The 22,222-nt window shown below is 40.2% G+C and overlaps 2 protein-coding genes across 2 annotated transcripts in view; one reads left to right on the top strand and one right to left on the bottom strand.

Annotated features, from left to right (window-relative positions):
- The window catches only part of SMC4 (structural maintenance of chromosomes 4), a 40,590-nt gene extending 28,688 nt beyond the window's left edge, over positions 1-11,902 (bottom strand). The window contains exons 1-4 of the mRNA XM_075716284.1: positions 11,737-11,902; positions 10,413-10,591; positions 9,616-9,807; positions 7,606-7,782 (exon numbers count right to left, since the gene is read on the bottom strand). Coding sequence (XP_075572399.1) covers positions 7,606-7,782; positions 9,616-9,807; positions 10,413-10,591; positions 11,737-11,893 — 705 coding nt within the window. The 5' untranslated portion in view covers positions 11,894-11,902. The remainder of the gene's footprint in view (positions 1-7,605; positions 7,783-9,615; positions 9,808-10,412; positions 10,592-11,736) is intronic.
- A 5,093-nt stretch (positions 11,903-16,995) lies between these two features.
- Positions 16,996-22,222, top strand: part of IFT80 (intraflagellar transport 80) — a 54,384-nt gene continuing 49,157 nt past the window's right edge. The window contains exons 1-2 of the mRNA XM_075716530.1: positions 16,996-17,032; positions 17,822-18,043. Coding sequence (XP_075572645.1) covers positions 16,996-17,032; positions 17,822-18,043 — 259 coding nt within the window. The remainder of the gene's footprint in view (positions 17,033-17,821; positions 18,044-22,222) is intronic.

Raw genomic sequence — 22,222 nt, 5'->3', positions numbered from 1 at the left:
CAAATTCAGAAGTAATGTAACATCTAACAATCAAAATTTACATTGTTTTGCTCATGAGGAATAGCGTTAGAGAAAATACTGCCTAGAAGATGGAATACTCTAGATTGGAAAAGCCTTCCGTGTTTTTACACATGGCTGAGAAACTTAGTGAGGCATTACCTTAGAGAGCAAGACATCCTATTTGTCTTAGTTTCCCACTTAACTGTTTCAAGTAGAACACAAGAAATCTTCTGAACCCTTTGTGGAACTTCCAAACATACTTTATGAATTGAATCCAGGCTTAAAAAGATCACACATTTTGGCAATGCTGGTAAATGAGACAAATCCTTTACACAAGCTTTTCTTTTTGTTTACACTTTCTCCACCTTTGAGGTGCTGGGCAGGAGGAAAGCCTCCTTACTTCTTCAAGTTGTACAAAGGAAGCCTACTGCAAATAGGGAGCATCTCCTGCAAATAGCCTGGATATTTTCCTCTTGTAAGAAGTTTCCACAATTTGGATTGACCCCCTCTTACCTAGATGTCAAATCTACCTAGTTCTGCATCGACACAGGATGGTAGCTTTGTTTCAGAATTCGTTTGCTACCAGCATTTGGAATAATGAAAAGTAAAATAAGCCTAGCTACTACAACCTATCCAATTTCTAATTCCTGCCTCGTAACAGAAGTGATACGGTACTTGGAGAGAAAGCTGTAGGCTGGGGTTATGGTCAAAACAGATAATTTTGTTTCAAGATTAAACTATCACAAAATTTTACATATGACAACTGTGGCTATAATATTTGGTATTTTTAGGCAATCACAGCTTTTTTTAAAATTCACAACAATATTTTATTAGTTTCACTGTAATGGTAGCATACTTTTGAGAACATACTAGCTTTTAAGGCTTTTGTAAACACCCATAAAAGGAAGTTTTGTTATTGAGTCCAAAATCTTTGAGTGATGGTTGGGTATTGGCAGGCTATACTGTAATCCTGAGCATAACACCTGTTACAGCACAATTACAATAATCTTGTAACTTCTTAATACTGTCAATACGTATATTCAATTTGCTTACTAAATTACTTGCATAAATGAATTACAATTTGCATCTTTATATGCAACAGGTGATTGACGGAACTTGTCCTTTAAGCAGTGAACTGCAGCCAACAGTTACAGCCAGCATATCCAGAATGCTGAGAAAACAGTACCTGCAGTTACAACAGCCACCTCTAACTCAAAGTTTTGTGGAGGATTATAGTAGCTGTAGGCAAACTCTGTTATCGTTTGTCCGACTGGCAAAAATCAATCTTGATCAACCCAAATTATAACCCAATTTCAACTCTTTTCTTAACTTTTTAATATGGAAGGCTAGACAAAACCAACCTGTCATAAGGCAAACTTAATAAAATAATAGTAAAGTTTAGATTTTTTTTTTAATCTTGTTTTATGGAACACAGCTATACTGCAATTTCTTTCAAACAGTGAAGCATTTCTCTCAGAGCAAGGGGACTGCGGACAAGAGATTTTGCAAGTATTTCACCAGCTAGCTACAGGAGCTGAAAATACATTGCACACAACTTCTTAGCATCATCAGCAAAAGGAAGAGCAATGGCTTATGCAGCCAGTAGCACGAAACCAGTGGCACCATGGATTTGCTTGAAGAAGAAACCATATTAGAACATTTAGAACATTTACTATAAATCTATTTTTCTACAGAGATTTAAAAAATAGAAAATCCAAGACTAATTTGGGGAAATTCCAATTACTGTTTTTCCTTCCTTGGTCTTCTATTCTAACCCATTTTTGAACGTTCACATTAGAACTAGCAGTAATACTAAATTTCTACTAATAAGCTTCAGGCTCTTTTCTGATGCAGCTCCAATTCTACACATTTGTTTGACAGAACTTGTAACTGCTGCAAAAGTCAATTGGGAGTAAAATCAGAGGAGAAGTAGTAATGAATACCAACCTGTCATATCACTTGATAAGTGCTAGCTTAGAAGTTGCATAAGTCTTAGTTTCTGCATCTGACACTAGTTGCCTCACAAAATTATTCTTCCTGGATATTTTGTGTAATCAGTTTCTTGATAATACAAAAGGCACCCAAACTGCGTTTTTATCTTATATAAGCTACTAGGTAGCAATGCGAGATGAGTCTTTCCATTTCCCTGTATGCTACTTGCACTGTTTTCAACCCCTCTCCCATTTTCTATTTTTCTTATATTGGACTAGCATGACAGTGCTTACTTTGCTTTTTTTTTTTTTTTTTAAACTTTATACCAAAATGATAGCTTTCACTTTTTAAGCAGGAGTACAGTAAGGAATAGCAAAAATAAGTGCTAAATTTGTGTATCTTCAATTTTCCATAACAGTAATTTCAATTTGACTTTATTTTGACAGTGCGCCCATACTCCCCTCTTCATGTAACGTTTTAACTACAAATTCTAATTCTACATACAGGGGCCTTGGAAGCTATGTACATAGATAACCAATATTCCTGTAACCTTCTTCTTCTTCTCCTGGAAACGTGGCTGTAATACAGCTCTTGTTGTAAGCCACAGCAGGTTTTTGGGTTTGTTGTCCTCCCCCCCCTCCCCCTCCCAATTTCATGTTAATCCTGCTATTACTTAATGCTTGCAGTCATATCTCATTTCTACCCTTCAATTTTACCAGATGACAAATATACAGGAGGGGAGAGAGTATAAAATACTCAACTTCATTCTCTGCCTTCCAAGAAAAGTGTTACAAGCTAGGTGGGAAATCAAGAAATGCAAATAAGTAATAAATGCACATAAACAACTCTACAAGGCCACTACTGTCTACAAATGAGGAAAAACTTAGAATTAGCCTGTTAGAGAACATTCAGTTGTTTGCACAAAACTACTATTCTGCATTCTGGAAATAATTTAAAAGTAGCCTTTGTCAAGCTGTTTGCACATCTGTCTAATTTCAGAAGCTTTCTTCAGGACATTCTTGTATTTAATACAAGAATACAAATTGAGTGCAAATCTAGAATCACTTTGGAATCTAAGTCAGTTATTGTCAAACTCAACCTACAATGTTTGACTTAAGATTATTGGTATGTTCTAATTAAATAGTTTAATTGATCTTTCAATTACATACTGCCCCTAGAAAAGGGCTTTTCTCCGCTTTCCATATTTCCCTATTTCTCTGAAGAAAGCTTAAACATTGGTTACAATGTTATGTTGCAATTTGCAAAATAAAAATCATATGAATTGCCAATATGAGTTTTCTGATAACATAAGGGATTTCATTTTGAAACCGCACACAGACATATCAGCATACCTTATGCTGCTCTGTATTCACTTCAGCATGAAGCGTAATATTTAAACAGTCAGTACAGTTGATTCTGTGCTCTCTGAATCAGTGTGAGGCTTCTATTTTTACATAATATTTTAGTCAAAGAATCTGGTTTTACTTAATTATATTATCACACTTGCCTTAATTCTTCCTACCACTTCAGCTCAGCTGTCCTTGACCTTTCTAGAACGCACCTCTCCACCACGAATGTCAGCAGCACAGATCTCCATTTGTAATCCCAGTAGAGCTTTTCAGCTTGCGTTCCACTCGGAGCTTTAGCTCAAATGCTGGTGTGCCTCATTAGGAAAGCAGACCTCAACAATTGGGAACTTCTGGCTTATCTCGAAGCAAGAAGAAAATCTGCTCTCCCTCATTTCCTCTCCAATACATTGAAAGAGCGACTCCTACATTATTTCCACAAAGCAGCAGGTGAAAAACTTGACTAAACTTCCTTTCTGGCAACATAATCTTACCGTGGGATAAGACTTCGTACATTACAAAACGCCGTTCCAATCAATTTCAAAAATACGTACATATAAAAATCACTGTAGTTGTTTATACTTGTTTAAGATGACATGAGAATATTTTAATTAAGTCTATCAAATACATTTAAGTGACATACTACTGTAATTAGTACAAAATTTACTTAAAACAATTTCAATTTGTTGGAAAGAAAGTAGCTTCTAAAGTAAACTGAAATCAAGCCACAGAAGTCTGCTCCCATGGTACTGTCTTAGTACAAAATTAATTCCAAGTCTTATGCCATTTATTACCATTTCTACAATATTCATTTGCAAAGTCGCCGAATGGGAGTTACCTATGAAACTCCGGTTTCCTTTTAAAAAGTTTGTATCAACTATACTTCTCTTACCTTGAAAGACTGCAAAAGCCAATTTCAGCAGGCGTTAATGGTTGCTGTCCACAGTCAGTTTGCTTTGCTCCTCAGACATGCCTACCCTGTGACATCCAGAACTGACACTCCTTCAAATGCTCCCCATTTATTTAATAATTCCTAAATAAATTTAATAATTTAATAATTCCTAAATAAAGCCATCCAGGATAAAGAGGCTGAAATTTTTTTCTGGCCTCAAGGTTAACCTGTTCAGAGGAGTCACTACTGAGCCACAGCAAACATACTTACCTTCTGAGTTTTGCCCAGCCCAGTCAGAGCATAGAACCCACACAAGTTTTCTGCATATACACACTGATGTTCCGAGTAAGTCTTTCGAGAAAAGCTAAGGAATTTTATTTGTTGTTCTTTACTGATATACAAGTTACTGAAGCTGGGGCATTAGGTGTGGAAGACAGAAAAATAGCAGCAAGATGCTAGATTTTACCACAGTACTCAGCTTTTTTTTTTTTTTTTTGGTAAGTGACAAGATGCATTTTTTCCTGTTGCAGTTTCAGGCTGTGGCAAGCTCATTAAAAATGCACTGAGCAGTTGTCTATTCCTAAAGCACTAAAAGCATATAGCAATTTATTAAAAACATGAAATATGTAGTGTTAGAACTTAAGGATCACAAGAATTACAAACTCCTGTTAAGTGTTGGCAATATCCCATTGTAACCAAAATAATTTTTAAAGAAGATTTCTTTCAACTAGCTAGCTCAGGCACAGAATTTGTAATACTTTCAGAACTGCTCATTTAGTCTTACATATTCTGTTTTTCCACAGGTGTTTTTTTGTAATGTTACTCACAGAAGTAATCAGCGGTTTGATTTTGATATTTTCAGTATGGTATCAGCAGAAGTACCTATACCATGCCCTACCCAACTTTTACAAAATTCAGTCTGGCCTAAGCTTTCAAATTTTACCCCAAAGGCACCAAAATCTGCTATGTCAGAAAAAGACTGCAAAATAAGGGGGTGAAGTGGGGAGAAGAAACAAACAAAAAAAAGCAGCCTTCTAAAAAGCAAGTATTTTCCACTGAGTAATGCTAAATATGCTAGCAAGATATAATCAAGTATCTAAAGGTTTTGATACTACATGCAGGATATGCTCTTTTACAACTTTTTGTTTAGTACTAACTAGTGAATATTTTGTTACACACCAAAACCAGCATTTGATAATCCTTAATTAACATTTTTCCCCAAAAATCTATATTAGAAGTGAAATATTGCAATTACACCCTAGTGACATAGTCAAAAATCAGAGATTTATAACTTATTTTAAGTAAGAAATTACTCTGACTTGGTATCAAGTTAAACTTAGGGTAGCCTGTATTAGTTTAGCTATAAGAAGAGAAGAGCAAAAACTAAGCAAACCTGTTACTTATCCCTCCAATTTTAAATAACTTAATTTGCAAAACATTAAGGGGGAAAAGAGGGGCAAGCCTTGTGATAGAAGGCTAAGGCCGTGAACTACTGACATGGTCTCATTTACATCTAAGTATAATTTTTAGTATTTGGGTTTTGAAGTTCTGCTGTCATTACGTGGAAAATATTGCTACATTTCCCGAGTGGAAAATAATCAACTTTGAATCACCAAATCAGTAGATTTTGCTTTAAAATGGTGCAAATCCTTACGTGCAAAGAGAAAGGACCTTGCCTCAGTAAGAAAGACTAAAGAAACACAGAAGATCTCAGCACCGTTTCCTCTGTCGTTCATGATAATACATTACCCACAAAGAGTCTAGTGGAATGAACTAAAAAAGTCATGGTGGGAACCATTGCTTTATGCCTTAATATTGGTTATACCTCCCCCTTATTTCCAATTGTACAGGTAGAAAGCATGAAACTCAAGCTTTTAGGAAAACGTAGGTTCTCCTCATTGATAACTTCCTGGGAAACAATTAATGGGAGAAGAAAACAAATCACATTCGGGGGGGAAAAATAAAATAAATTTTAAAAACTTAGCAATAGTCCCTCCCAAATGTTCCCTTCCCCTCCTCTCAGTGGTAAAAGGGCATGTTCTTTAAGCTTTAGATACCTCTGCACTGTAATTTCTACCTAGCTTAATCTTAGACTCTTCATTCTCTCCCTTTTAGAAATTTTGCTAAAATGATACTTAAGAACAACTGTACAGAAAAAAAAGAAGTGTATTTACTACAGTTGTTTTGTTGGAGGTACTTCTCACTTCATCTTGAGACAGAAAATACAGGAATAAAGTGTTGGAGGGAATAATGAATTGGCATGGAGACTTAAAAACAGATATATCCTCTTTTTGTGGGTGTAACTGTAAAAAAGGACTGCACAAAAAGGCTTGAGGAAGTGAAGCAAGCACAGCGACCTATCTAGATTTTTTTTTTTTTTTTTTAAAAGAGGGGAACTGGAAGCTCCTTTGACAAAAACAGGCCTAAAATAAACTCTATTGAAAAATTTCAGACCTTGGGAGGCTCCCACTGTTCACTAATTTTCTAGGCCATGATTCTTCAGAGTAGATTTGGGACCTGTTAGTAACAGTAGTGAAATAATTACAGGTAATTGCAGATATAGTTACTCAATTGAAGTAATATTTAAATACTTCCATCAAGTACTTTAAATCAATTTACATTTTAAGTAACTGTTAGGCACATAACAAAATTCTCCATTATTATTTAAAAATTAGAAAACATTAGTGTGGTTCTCTTCAGCCTGTCTTTTAAACAGCAAACAGATGCCAGCAAGCCTTAAAATTCTAAGGTCAAACGTGAATATAAATGGTATTATATTGATAAATTCTATAGTTATTTTTACAGTATGGGTTGTAAACTGTAGCTTTGAAAAACATAGCTTCAACTGGCTATAAACCTGCCATTGAGTCCTCTACAGTTGTTAAACAAGTGTAAACAAAAAGTACACTTCATGTGTTTTTTCTTGCACTCAATTTTTAGGCACAGTTATTTTTTATATACATACTTCTCCAGTAAAACCATGTCTATATAGGAGAGCCGTAGATAACTTAACAGCAGAATCATTAAGATTTAAGTTAATATTGACGCACTTCTATCTAAAATGTAAACGAGTTGCGGAATCTCTGCCACGCTTAAGCAGCACAATAATATTGGGGTTTAAGGTTTATTTTACTACACCAATATTTACGTGCTGCTAGGGCGGAACAAGTATGACAACTCTTCTATTCATCCATATGTCAGGAACACAAATTTGTTAATAGAAAAATTTATATTAGTATCTTCAACTGTTTCTCTTCCTTAAATTTCTAAAGCAGCAAATAATGATTCGCATCTTTATTAGAGCATGCAAACCATGATGTGCTGCTAGAGTACTTTAAGGCCTCAAATAAAGACTTATAACCTAGACAGTATTTTTTTAATAACTATAACTGGAAATATAGCTTTACTTAAAATTGTTTTTATTCATACACCAACCTGTAAAATTAAGAACCTGTTATGGTCCAGATCAATTCCATGGCTTCGAAGAAGAATACCAACATCTTTGAATGTCTTTTTCTTTCCATTGATGTGGTAGACAGAAGAATTATCTCTATAAGCAGTTCTAGATACACAAAAATTGCTGTTAGGAATGACTTCGTAATCATCTCCTTCCTGTTTTGAGGAAAAACAAAGCCAGCAAAACAATTACTATATCACAGATTTACCTCATATTTCACAATTAAGCACAAAAGTTTTATCACGTTTGGGTTTTAAGTCAACTGCATTCTGAGGTCTAGTAGAAGTGGGAACTGTCTTAAAGCTGCATATCTCAAAAAAAAAAAAAGGGGGGGGGGGAAGAAAACAAAACAAAACCCACTTGAAAACTGGACAAAAATTAGCCCAAATCGTTTAAACTAAGTGGCCTTCACATTATGTCTTTCCCACCTCTAATACAAGCTATTATTTTAAAAATACTTAATTTATTCTCTTTACCACTGCTTCAACTCACAAAGGAAAAGGCCCACTTCAAATTTAAAGTGCCTGTGCTATTCCACCCTTTAAATTTTAGATTAGGAAGTCTTGAATGACTTAACTACTGTTTGCATTTTAAACTCCTCTTTTATAGTGCTAGGAAAAGAAGTTACTTGTAGCTGAGTAGTTCTAAAGAGAAACTGTAGAAGATAAAAAAGCAAAACATTAAAGATGTGACAAATATGACCTCATCAGCTTCAAAAGGTATCTTAGACTTACCTACAAAGCAGCAGCTAAAATAAAGCTGGTACTATACTTTAAAAAGTTAAAATTGATGCATGCTTCTTGTAAAGACTTAAACTGGCCTACCACTTTCCCAGATTAGCCCCCAAGAGCACAATCAAATTGGTATCTAGTATATGCAGAAGTTTTTTAGATCATAAAGTTAGCTCCTAGATGTTAATACAAAGGCAAGTGGAAAAAAAAAGAATAAATTTAATAATTTTTTAGTCTGGTTATTATAAATACAAGCAAAAGCTATGTCTGTATGTATATCAAGTCAAAGAAAAAAAAAGTCTGTCTTTTAAAACAGTTCCTTCAAAGGCTGTATATATTGCCACTTACATTAACACAGTTTTTGAAATTTCAATGTACATTTCCCACTATTTTGACTGATCCCAGACTCAACAGTTGATCCTTCAGCTAGAATATGTGCACAAAAATTAAATTTAAATGAAGCAAGAGGAATAAATTCCTTGCACTGTAATTGCAATAAATCAACAAAAATGTCCAGAAGTTTTTATCAATACGGGAAGTGGCAAGCAAAAGAAATATTTTTTAATTTGCCAACACTTTATATTTTATTCAGACAAAATATCAGATTCAAAAATATTTAGTGGTAGGATGTGAGGTCCAGAATTTTTGATGGAAAATCTGTTTTAAAATTGCAGGCATGTTTACCGTATATAAAGTGTAAATAAGAAAGTTTCAGATTCATTATGTATTTTTCTAAATTTAGCTAACCTAAAATAGTTTCTAATTGGTTTGAAAAGTTTTACTTAAATAGGTTTTTTTTTCCTTAATATACACGCTCATATTATAAATTTAAGAATACATAACATGTCTAAACATAGGCTTATGAACTTTTCGGGGTCCTATTAATTTCAGAAATAAGTTTTATTTACTTGAGGTAAAACAGATGACAACTCTAAAACGATGACTTCTTAAAATAATTATTACATAGTTCTAAATAGTTTTAAAACAGACATGTACCAGATATTTGTATTTGAGAAAACAAAAAAAGAATCACTACTAATATTTTAAGAACTGCACCGCTCAAGAGGAATTTTTTAAGCTAATTAACTTTGAATTGATGTTTTACATCCCAAAGGTGAACTAATCATGCTATGAAGTTTTCCCCAGCTCAAACTAAAATAACCAAATATTAAGTTTTCAAATCCTTGAGGGGGGGTGGGAGGTGGGGGGGGGAGGATGGGGAGAAGTCTTCACTGTTCTGAATAGAAGCATACATACCTTGTCAATGATCTTTTGGAAGTGGACTTCCACAGAACAACTCTGGATGTCCGTATGTTCGTCAGAATTATGGATCAGCACAGAGAGTTTTTTGGATCTGATTTTTTGTGCTCGATACCCAAACACAAAAAGCATTGAATCAATGATATTGGATTTTCCACTGCCATTTGGCCCAATAATACATGAAAAACGCTGCATAATAGAAGGAAAAAAGTGATATTCAAAGGGAAATAGATCCTGGCCAGTGTACATCACCCATTTCATTTGTGAACAGTTTAAAACACAATTATTCCTAGGGCTTGAAACTGCAGACTGTTCGATAGCTTAGTTTTTACTGCTAAAGGTAAAGCAGTACAACTTACTTAATAAAAAACCCACACCTCAGCTCAGCTTTCTAAATTTTAACTTGTTAACTCAAAGCGATACTGCATTTAGCAAGCATGTTCGCAAGGAAAGTTTCATGATTAGCCACGTAAGTCTCTTGTGGGCACTAAAAAATATTCTCATTCTTCAAACACACCCCTAACAGTTCTCCAGTAAACGAAATAAAGAGAAAAATGTGCCTTTTTAAGGTTTACTGACAAAGTAAAAGTGTGCAGTATCGGAAAGTTGCACTTAACTGTTTTCTCTTCTGTCCAATAATGAAAATTTAGAATATCACTATATGAGTAATTCTAAAACGTAAATATTTTTCAGTTATTTTGAGGTAAGCTTACATGAAAATACAGGAAGGAATAACTAACACACAGCGAAGTCTTACCTTCATTTACAAAATGCTTAAGGTAAAAGAAAGATACCTTATGAAAAGGTCCCAAAGTTTGCTCCCCTGCATAGGATTTGAAGTTCTGGTTTACAATATGAGTTATCATGAGACGAGGAGCACCAGCTTCATTGGTCATTGCTGGAGGTGGGGGAGGAGAGATGCTACCCAAAATCTCTTCTAAACTTCGATTATCAAGCACCTCATTTGAGACTGCTAAAAACCATCCAAAACAAACAGAAAAAAAAAAAAAAAAGACTATAAGCTCTCAATGACCAGACACCTTTTAAAATGTGCAACTGGAAAAGCAAACATCATTTCTATATGAACCAAGCCTATCCTTTCGCCTGTAATTACTAAAATGAGCTAAGCGGAATTAAAATTCTTTTTTCCATGAACTGAATCTTTAAAAAGAGATACTTAAGATGTCCCATCGATTCACTAGTGGGTTTGTTCTTTCATTATGTAATTCTTATTCCAACACACTTTAATAGGCACTCTGCAATTACAATAGCTACAACCGTCACAATAAGCCTACAAATCTGAAACAGGCAAAGTCTTTCTCATTAATAAGTGCAAAGCCACATTTCAAGCGTGCTCACAAGTCACTCTGCAAGATTTGGGGATCGCTGCACAATGCTCTGAAAGCTGTAATGACAGCACAACTACTCTGCAAAGACAGGAAGTTTGTTACGAAAACAAACCGGCCCCCTGGATATCAGCTCGTTGTAAGCAAAGCAGCTTTTCAACAGTTACCAACATCTTTTTCTTCAAATAGACAGTAGTTTTTGCCACCGGTTTCAACATATTAAGCCATTTGTCAAATACCTTGCTTTAGTAATTGCATATCTGGCTACCTAAAAAGACACACACTGCTGGTTTTCCAGACATTTTCAGCAAAAACTCAAACTCGAGAAACTCAAGAAAGAAAATACACTGCTTCATGAAAAAGAAAGTCAAATCATTTTAAGAGTTAAGTAAATAAACTTGACATGTATTCCATTCCAAGAAATCCCATACCATTGGCTGCATATAAATTTGAAAAATCCTGCTGTTGTACCACAATCTTAAGCACAATGTTGCAGATCAGGAATATGAAATAGGCTTTATGAGGAGAAAGTCTACAAATTGCTTTTGCACTTGCACTAAATTGCTGGTCCAAACACTTTAACTCTTTGCGAGCCCTCTTTACCCTTTTAAAAGCAGTTTAAGCTTACCAGGAGTCAAGGCTTTCAATATTCCTTTCTAGAAGAGGAAAGAGCAAATCCTATCTGGAACAGTTGGTAAATTCAACGGAACGTTGTTGCTAAACAGGCAGTGTCAAGCTCGCGCACCATCAGAACCACAATATTCAGACCTACCTTGTGGAGGTACTTCGCCAAGCCGTCTGTCACCTTCGTTTTCCACTTCCATGTCACTGGTGGACTCCTCTAAGGGCTCTCTGCCTTTCCGATGGGCTGCTGTAGAGGTTTTGGTGCTCTTGCTTGGCATGATCTCTGTTGGCTGTTCCCCTTCCATTCCAAGCAATCAAACTACTGAAGGGATCTATCTCCTTTGCTAACGTAAACAAGAAAACCCCGTGATCTAAGCATTGAACTACAACCCCCTAAGGAATATACCTACATGGTTGCCCAGATGTTTGACGAATTTAGAAACGAAAGACTAGAGGTATTTTGAAGACAAAAATCCGAATTTGAAACAAACCCCGAAGCTTAGCCTCATAACGATATATTTTAAGATACATCACCCCCCCAAAACAACGGGCAGACCCTAATCCGTAGAAACTGCATGAATCTACCTACTGAAAACTCATACAGCCTTGTTCAATGCTGTTACTATGCTCAGAGAAAGCAACCGTGATGCTGGGGGCAAAAGAGTTAAAGACACATTCGCAGTAACAAACTGAGTAGCCATATGTCTTCTGGAAGCACTCTCTACATACACGTTTCAGACCTGACACGCATTTTACTTGCAACAGCCCACGCTGAATGTCTATTTTACATGGATAGACAGATAAACAACAAGACCTGCATAATTACAGCAAAGACTTGACTCTTAAAACAGTTCAAATCAACACATTCATTTCGCAAAAATATAACACAACCACCACGGCCAGCATTCAACGTTTAACAGAGAAAGCAAAGCAAAGTACCTTCATCTAGTTGTGATGTTAAAGTTAACTGGTCAAGAACGAAACATTACAAAAGTCCATCAGCTGGCACTTAAGCACAGCTCCCGAAAAGTACAAATAGAAAGCGACCGATGAGAAGAAAAGACGACCGAAAGAGCGAAACTCTCTCCAAAGAGTTTAAATTGCAGCAAGTGGCGAAGTTAGTTCGCAGAAAAACAGACATGAGAAAGTTTACTTCTCACAAGATAAAAAACTGACGTGGTTAGAAAGTCATCTTACAATTGGTGCCAATCATTTGACGTTTTCAGACCTACCCCCAACCCACACTCTCATGAGAGTCCTTCATTTGGGACAATGGGGGAGGGGGGGGAAATGAGAGAAAGAACTCATTTTAAGGCAATTTGAGTCTATGCCCCTGTTAAGAAGTGTTCCGCAATGGCTGTCTCAGACAATTACAGCCTCTCAAAGTACCAGATTTTTTTTTTTCCTCCCAAAACTGCTTCGCTCCAACAGAATTGTGCAATATAGACCTATTTACCTTACCAACCCTTCCCCCCCAGATACTTCAACAGAATGAACAAGCATAACTACTTGACCTCGGCTTTTAAATCGCGATAAATCAACTGCCACATACGCTCTAACAAATTTAACAAATTCGTGCCCGGCCCCTCCCCCGAGTCAGCTCAAAGGTGTTTGTTAAAAGCATCTCTCGACGATCTCCTGCCAAGTGCCGTTTTTGTTACGGGGACGGCGAAAAAAGAGAGCCGGACAGAAAGGCTTCCTTATTAACAGCCGATTAAATTTGATAGCGCTAACCCGTGTCAGTGAAAAATTTTGGGGTTTTTTTAATCCATCCGTTAATCTAAGGAGTCCAACTGCACCCTTGTCACGGTCTTTCCAGCTCGTTACGGACTTTCTTACGGCTTGCGTCTCCTGCTTCAAGCATAAAAGGAGCAGGCAGAGCTGGGTACGGAAGGGTCCCTGCTTTGTAAGCAGATTAAAATCGGGCCTCTGCGCTACCGAAACGTATCCCTGTACTTCCCCGTCCTAGGTGGGTCTCCGATTCCCGGTCCCCAGAGGTCCGTGAGGGCACAGCGGGAAACCTGCTCTCTCCCCCGGGCTGCACAGGACCCTCTCTCATCCCCCCCTCCCTCAAAGCCATCTGCCGACACCAGCCAGGACGGACACGCCGGGCGCCCTGCCCCGCCGGCGAGGGGACCGAGCGGCCGCCGGGGCAGCGCGGACCCCTCGGGAACGGCCCTCGGCGGGGCGGCCGCCGCCCGGCTGCCCGGCCCCGGAGAGCGGGGCTGCCGCCGCCTCTCGCTCCCTCAGGGCGAGGAAGAAAAAGGGAAGAATAAGGCGCGGGGGCAGAGCCCGCCGCCCGCCTGCCCTCTCCCCCAGCACCCTCCGCCCAGCGAAGCGCCCTGAGGGCCGTCCCCGCCGCCCCGCTCGCAGCGGGCGAAACCCCCCAACTCCACCTGCCCTCGGGCGAACTGCCGGCGCCCCTACCCCGCAGCCCTGCCCGCCGAGCTTCCCCCGCGCCGCCCGCCGAGCTGCTACCTTCCAGGGCTGCCGGTGCCCGGCCCCAGCGAGGCTGCGAGCGGCGGCAGCGCGGGGCGGCTCCGGCTCCCGCCGCGGCTCGGCGGCTTCCACACTCGAAAATGGCGCCCAAACGGCGAACTCGAACCGAAATTCGTTAGAAAAGCGCGGGGCATGCTGGGAAGGGAGGGGGCCGGCCTCCCGCGGGTTTGAAAGGAGGGAAAAAAAAAAAAAAGCCCCGCTCCCGCGCCATCTTGTTTTCCGTTACTGCGCGGACGGGCTGGGCGGGATGGAAAAAGTAAAATAATAATAACTCCCCTCGCTTCAGGGAGCGGCTTTTTTTTTTTTTTTTTTTTTGGGAGGGGGGGAAGGAGCGGCGGTGGAGGGTGACAGCGGCCCCCCGGCCGTCCCGCGTGGGGAGGATTGGCTTTAATTTTAGAAGTAGGTCAGTGGGCGGTGCTTGGTTGCTGGGCAACGGGGCGGTGAGGCGGCAGGGCCCGGGCGGCGGCGTGAAGGGGCGCTGTGGCTTTAAAAAAAAAAAAAAAAAAAAAGTAAAAATATAATAATTAAAGAAGAATTGCGGCGACGCGAAGGGTTTCAAGCGGTATTAATGAACGGGCGGCGCGCTGCCGCCAGCGGGCCGTGTCACCTGGGCGGGGAGGGCCCGTGAGGTGGCGGTGGGATGAGGAGGAGGAGGAGGAGGAGGAGGAGGAGGAAGGGGAAGTCTCGCGGGAAGTAGCCATAGAGACGGGGCCGCTTGGCCGCGGGGGGGCCGGGCAGCCGCCGCCGCCTTGGCCCTGCCGCTCCCCTGAGGCGCCGGGGGACGCCGCGGGCCGGCGAGGGAGGCGGGATTAGCGCGGCAGCTGCCGCCGCTCTGCGCTCTGCCTCCCGCTGCCGGCGCAGGTAAAGGCGGCCGGCCGGCCATCTCCCTCCCCTCGCCGCCGGGTAGCTCTGACTCACCGCCGCGGTGGGCGAGAGGGTCGGGGGCTGCGAGCCCCGGCTCGGCGTGGGAGGCGGGCTGGGCGGAGGGGAGGGATTGCTGCGGGAGCGGCCGGGCGGCGAGGTGAGGGCGGGGGGGGGGGAGTGTCCCGACCCCCGGCTGCGGACGGCCCTTGAGGGGAGCGGGGGCCGCGGGTGATCTGCCGCTTGGGAAGCTGGAAGCTTTTGAGGGGAAAAAGGTGTGCTGGCACGGCCGGAGAGCCGGCATTGGTGCCGGCGCGGTGCCTGGGGCCGGCCCTCGGGTTTGGGGTCGCCAGACGGGGCGGGAGGAGCTGCGGTTCCCTGAGGGCGAAGGCGGCCCCGCGGGCGGCCGTGCCGTGAGGAGCCGGCTCCTGCCGCCCGCCGTTCCCTCCGCTCCCCCCGGCTCCCCTCCGCCGCCCTCCCCGCTCCCCATCTCCCTCAGCAGCTCCGGAGGGGAAAGGGCCGGGGCGCGGGGGCTGCGGTGAAATCCTGCGGGAGCAGGCGGGAGGCTGGGAGAAGCTGAGCCAAACCCACCGCTGCCGGGACAACTCCTCCTTATTGCCCCATCTTTCTTTTTTTTAAATGCCTAGTAAATGCTCTCCGCTAGCCTGTTGGACTTGCGGCGTGCGTGCGCAGGGATGGGTAAGGGTGTAGCTGTCGGCGACAGCAGGTGCAGCTGTGCGACATAAGGGTGAGCGTTCCGCCATGTAGCTGCGCCTAAACTCTGTTTTAAACCATCTTCAAGACCCAGAATAAAGTTCTGGGCTTGCCTTTTAGAGGAAAATAAGAGTTCTGCAATAATATTTTTTTTTTAAGGGTTTTGGGTGCCTGTGTAGTGGGAGCAGGGAGGGTTTGCAAGCTGGCAGTAGCGACGTGCCCGCTGAAACCCTAAGAGAGAAAGAAACAATTAAAAACTACCAAGCAGCAACTGAAAAGGCGGGTTTAGCAAGTTGTGGCGTGCGTAGAAAATAGAAGCAGATGCGATCCGTGCATCCAAATAAATGTGAGGTAGAAGGAAATTAGATATTCAAGTATGAGAGAGGTAATTATTTAAAAAGCAAAATTCCTATTGTGTGAAAAATTGCTATTGCGTGCGTTTAGCAATTCATGTAAAATAGAGTTGAAAATAACATTTTATTTGGGCACAGAAAATTATGGTTTAGGACTATTATCCTTTTAATGCTTCTTAAATGCTGCGTAGTAACTGTTTGACATACAGTCATTTTTATACTGAAAAAAAAAAAAAAAAATCCAGAAGATTAGAAGGCCACGTTGTGCATCATCATGCTCTCCTCAGAGCATGCCATCTGCTCCCACCCTCTTGCTCTCACTTCCTTCCATCCTGCAGGATAAGAAAGTTTTAACCTGTGCAGGAACAGACACACAGCTTTTGCTGTCCCGGGGAGGAAGGGGATGAGAGGGGGGGAGCCCGTTGAAGTGTTTACGGAATTACTGTGTTGCAGTAAAGTATCGTGGACATTACAAAAAGGGGTGGGTGAAAGATGAGGACGTTGTATCGTTTTGTCACGGCAGGCTTATTTTCATAGCATGGCTTTTTCCTCTAAATTTTCTCACAGTGCTCTCTCTAAGCACAAAGTTCCTCGAAAAGTTTGCGATTCCAGGTTTTCCCTTGCTACCTTTGTGGCTGTTTGTCAGCACAAGAGAACTTCAGTGTTTCAACCTCTATAGTGTTTTAGCAAAATGTTCCTGGCATCGCTTTTCTTTAAATTATCCAGCATGTTTATACTAAGCAATCAGATAAATACGGACTTGGGTACAGTACAAACAGAATTCCCTTAAAACTCTGGTCTGTTTTGGTGCTTATTCTGCCACGGTACTAATGCAATATTACTTATTTCAAAACTTTTTATCTCGATGTTATTATCTTCCTTTTTAATTTTGGCTACTTATACCTGTGTTTGGTTTGTTTTATTACAGTTGTAACATACCTACATATCTTTTTTTTTAATGCTTCATCTGAACCACTGAAATGAGACTGAAGACTTCACTTTTAAAGGAACCAAAACATATCCTTTGTCTCAGAATAAACCGTAGAAAAGCATGTTAATTCTGAATAGCCTCTTTTCCAGAAAGGATTTGTTTATCATAAATGTCATAGTAAAATATCTGTAAATTGCAGGTGGCACTTTCCTCCCCCCCTTTTTTTCACCTTGCTCTTCAGTGCAGCCTTTAAGGGCAACATTTTAAGAGATGCTGAACACTCTTAGAGTAGTACCTTCCCTTTGGAAGCTATCAATGTTTTGCTAGAAAATCTTGAGGTTTTCTTTCCTTTCTTATTTGTAGTGAAAAGTTAAAAGCTTTCCCAGACAGTAAATAAGAGTAGTGATATATCTACTTGCTTGTAATAAGACATGCATGTAGCAGCTATAAAGGAAATAGTAATTCTCCTACTAATGAATTAGATATGTCACCGATTTATATATGATGTGGTGTTAATAAACTGACACATTTGAATGATAGTTGGGTGTTTTGCACTTGCATTGTGCACTGAGACCCTTTTAGAGGTGTAACCCAACGTTTCGGCTGTTTCAGTAAGTATGCATCATAATAAGAATTGTATTTTTAGACAATACAGTTTGCTTTCTTTTTTGCTGAATTTCTGCCAGCTCGTTTCTTGAAGCAAAGCCGCTAAGAAAAAATGAAGAATCGTGCTTACTTTATATAAAACATTCCATGGAATCTTATCAAAATAATCTTCCTGTACTGTTCCTTCAGTTTTGTATAACCTAGATGAGATGTTTTGTAAGCTTATTCTTAATAATTAAAATTTTCAGACTTCCTTAATTTAATTAAACATAAAGAATTGGTTAGCTGTGTGGGATGGACTACAGCTGACGAGCTATATTCCTGCAGCGATGATCACCAAATTATGAAATGGAACCTTTTAACTAGTGAGACTACTCGCGTAGTGAAACTTCCAGATGATATTTATCCCATAGATCTTCACTGGTTTCCCAGAAGTATAGGTGGGAAGAAGCAGTCCCATGCCGAGAGCTTTGTTCTAACAAGTTCTGATGGTAAGTCAATTTAAAATACTTATAATTTTCGTACTGCTTTGTGCTTCTGACACTCGGACACGTGAGAAATTATTTGCAGTTACAAATGCCTGTACACCAGTTGCACTGGTGTAAAATTAATAGTTGTTTCAAATTTAATACATTTTATTAGTATAATTTCCTCTGATACAATGTTGTCAAACATACCTCTGACAGCAGAGGTATAATTTTTTTTTATGTAAGGTCAATTTCTACCATCTTTTTTCAGTTTCCTAAACCAGTAGCTTTAAATATGTATGCACTGCATGCCTACATAGATACTATATCGCTTATAGTTATGAAAACTGAAGATGACCAAGTTACTGAAATTCACTAACCGTGGTCTTTAATATGGAGTTCATTTCTTGGACATGTTACAAGAGTGTGTCTTGTATCTGGCTTCTGTGGAGTCTTGAATATCCCTCCAAACCAGCTAGTTCTGGCAGTTGTCAGAGGTGTAAGACTACTGTATATGCTCACTATACTGGCAGATGTAGATATACGTACGTATATCCAGTATGCTGCTATTCGTCCAGTATCCTAGTGTGCTAACACTAGACTATATGATCCAGTATAGTAGCTACTGTGTTGCAGTGTATGGATTCTTTTTTGTGGAAGGGAGGTGGGAGCAAGAAGGTTTTGATGATTGCTTGGTTTTTTTTTTCCTTCCTCTCCCAAGAGACTAAGAATTGATTTTACCTGACTTGCACATAGACAAATTTTTCTTCCTGCGTGAAGGCTGATATACTCATATCCCCAATTCAGTGAAGAAATCTTAGGTAACTAGTTTCGTTATTATTTTACATTTATTATGAAGCAGTCCATACAACTCGGGTCAGACTTTGTCTCCTTTCTTCTCAGTACTGTAATGCAGATTATGTTCCATGCCATCAGGAATTTGCTGTGCATATTTCCCCTTCCTTTTCTTCCCTCACCCCTTTTCTTTAAGGAAAAACATTTGGGCTCTCTTCTTCTTGATCTAATTCTTTGTCTGAACAAAATAGAAAAAATAATGGTAAAAACAAATTTTCTTAACACCAGCCCCACTTTATTTCTGTTACGGAGAACTTACTGTGTGGAAACCCTGCAGTTCAGATGAGAGTGTTTCTTCCTGAACCTACCAGTTTTAAAAAGGGGTTGATCCTTTATGAAATCTGCTGGTTTACATTGACCTTGTTGCAAAAATTGTGTTGGGATAAAAGCTCTGCTAAGAAACAAGTCCTTGATGTCAGCTGGGACTGCCTCACTGACAACCCCCCGGCAAGAGCCTGCTGATGGGGTTGGTGTGTTAGTCTAGGAGTGATTTCCGATGCTTTCATGCGTTACATCCGAGAACTTGGCATACAGGTGACTTGGAAGAGCTGTCTACAGCTTCCTGAGGAGGGGACGTGGAGAGGAGAGGTGCTGGTCTCCCTGGTATCCAGTGATAGGACCCAATGGGAATGGTTCAAAGCTGTGCTGGGGAGGTTTAGACTGGACATTGGGAAGCATTTCTTTCCCGAGAGGGCGGTCGAACACTGGAACAGGCTTCCTAGAGAGGTGGCCGATGCCCCAAGCCTGTCAGTGTTTAAGCGGCATTTGGACACTGCCCTTAACAACATGCTTTAACTTTTGGTAAGCCCTAAATTGGTCAGGCAGTTGGACTAGATGATGGTTGTAGGTCCCTTCCAACTGAAATATTCTATTCTATGACTTCCTTGCAGAAGTTGCGCAGTCCTTCTGCGGATCCTAACTTTTTACAGTCCTCCTGCAGATCCTAACTTTTTATACCTTTGTGTTTTACTCAGTTGATAATGCTGTTGAAGGTTCCAGAGTAAGTAAATTAAATTATCCTGCTGGTAGTAGTAATTATGTGCCACAAAGAAGCAGATTGCATCAACATACTAAACTTTGTATTCTTTTGTCAGCGGTCAAAGATCTTGGTGGTAAAGCTGTATTTCTACACAAATGGTAGTGATGGGAGTTTCTCAACACTGAACTGAAAGCAATATGCTGCTCTAAATCTCTGCCAGCTTTTCCAGGCAGAACAGATCATGGTCAATTGTTGCAGAGAGTTTCCATCAGGATAATAATGGCCATCTGCCCATGACCCTGTTGATAGCTTTCACGGGGACTTATTGATAGTTTTAATGGGCCTGATGGAGAATTTCCAGCTAACTTCTGCCCATGTTTTGGCCAGAACCTTGAATTTGTGGGTCTAGTGTGTTTTCTTTGGTGAGGGGAACTTATTGTAGGCTTTTGGCTAGCTTCACAGTGAGCTTGATTGGGAACAGAAGGTTTGTTACTGGGCATTAGCAGTCTGGAGCTGCTGCATCCAGCATGGCTTCCTGTATGGATGGAGAGAGGTAATACGGATTTGAAGAAGGTAGAGGAAATTCATTCTTTGCGTGAAATTTTTTGAGATTTCTCTGACTTTTGGCAATAGTTGCACTTAAAAATTAGGAGGGCTGAGAGTTCAATTCACAGAGTGGAGGCCAAGATTTCTTCAAGGTGTTCAGTACTTCCCAAGGAGTAGATGCACTGAACTTACGGAACAAAAGCAGGACATCTGGCTGCCTATCGCTTCCTAGATATACACAGGGAGGGAAGAGAAGGAGACAAGTTCAGCCAAGTAGAGTTGTAATTTTTGCAATACTTGGTGCTGAGCTTTACTATGAATTGTAGGCATTGAGTTTAATGAAGTATTGCTTGTAGAGCTCTTAAGGTGGAAATGGAAGCTTTTGTGAAAGCTGAAAAGAAGAATCATTTGTAGCAATTAAAATTTGCATGCATTATAGTATTATGCTTTGGTGGGGCGGGGTTTAGGTAAACAAAGACGTTCTTCAGAATGGCAGTCACTGATCAATATTAACTGAGCCGATTTCGATGGGATTTGTGTTCTTTTCCATTCAGTGATAAACATGGGATGGAAGGATTTCGGTAGGTCAGCCGGTGCTCTTAATTCCTTGCCTTTTTCTCCTTTCTTTCTCAGTTTCCACATTTGTATTTCTAATGTCCTGTCTCTGTAAAGTTCTAAATTGTATGTGTAAATAGTGAGCAAAAGAACAACTGTAGTAAGTCAGATCTCCTGTTAATTTATTCAGTCAGTTTTCCAGTGTTACTAAAATAGTGTGCTAATATTTCATGTTCTGCTGCAGTTTAGGAATAAAGATTCATGAATAACACCATGTATAGGTAGGCCCCAGAATCTTTTCCAGGATCCATTAGGAACTTTGCAAGGCTATCAATTAACTACTAGAAGTTGGATTACTTTAAGTGACATAAGTCAATGGCCGAGGTTTAAAGCGAGGGGTTCTTGCAGCTTAGCAGATGATTTTTCTTGCTGCTCAAGATTTTAGTTGTGTGTGACCAACAAATTTGAAACCAGTCCCTTAATGTTGATCTTCATGTTCCTCAATAAGACTTTTGTTTCATTTGCTTATAAGTTTTACCAAACTTTTTCATCTAACCTGAAGTTCTCATCCTAGGATTCCAGCTAATGTTGAAGCACTTTATAAAGGTTTCAGCTACAAGACATAGTGAGAGGAAAGTCAGGAAAAATGCTGTCTCCTCCATAACAGTGAAAAAAAAAAAAAAAAAACAAAACCAAAAAAATGACTGAGAAAAAAATTCTGTGAAACGTGTAAATGATCTTGTAGTTATATCTCTCTTAGAATTCACATGCACTTGAGAGTCTATCAATTCTATCATTGTCCAGCTTCTGGAGATCAGCCTGATTAACTTTCACTTTCTTTTATTGCAGCTGTTTCTTGCTTGCATGCAGCGTAAACTGTTTGGGCTATCTTTGCCAACTTTATTGCAGTGGGTGTTGGTTTTTTTTTTTTTCTTTTCTTTTTAAAAATGTGTAGGCCCTTCAAATTGTCCAGTTCTCAGCGCATCCCTAAGGCTTATCATCTTAATGGTGTTGTATCTGGGATAGATATTGTCTGATCGAAGTCTGCAGTCCACTAACTTCCCCCCTTTCCCAAGATGACACATCCTTAGTCCGGTGATCGGTCGTTAGATAATTTTGTATTGTTCAGTGAGTTGGGTTTGTATTCAGCCCTTGCATTCCTTCTGGACATCTGGGGCCTTTATTGCTATTCCTGTCGTTAATTTGAACGCTACTGTTTTGCTAGCATAGCGCAGTGCAAAGTAGAACTGAGCTTTGCTGGATGAATT

The sequence above is a fragment of the Pelecanus crispus genome, chromosome 9 (assembly GCF_030463565.1).
Source record: "Pelecanus crispus isolate bPelCri1 chromosome 9, bPelCri1.pri, whole genome shotgun sequence".
Classification (NCBI taxonomy): Eukaryota; Metazoa; Chordata; class Aves; order Pelecaniformes; family Pelecanidae; genus Pelecanus; species Pelecanus crispus.
Note: the sequence above shows the minus strand (reverse complement) of the source record. Positions and strands in the feature narration are given on the sequence as shown.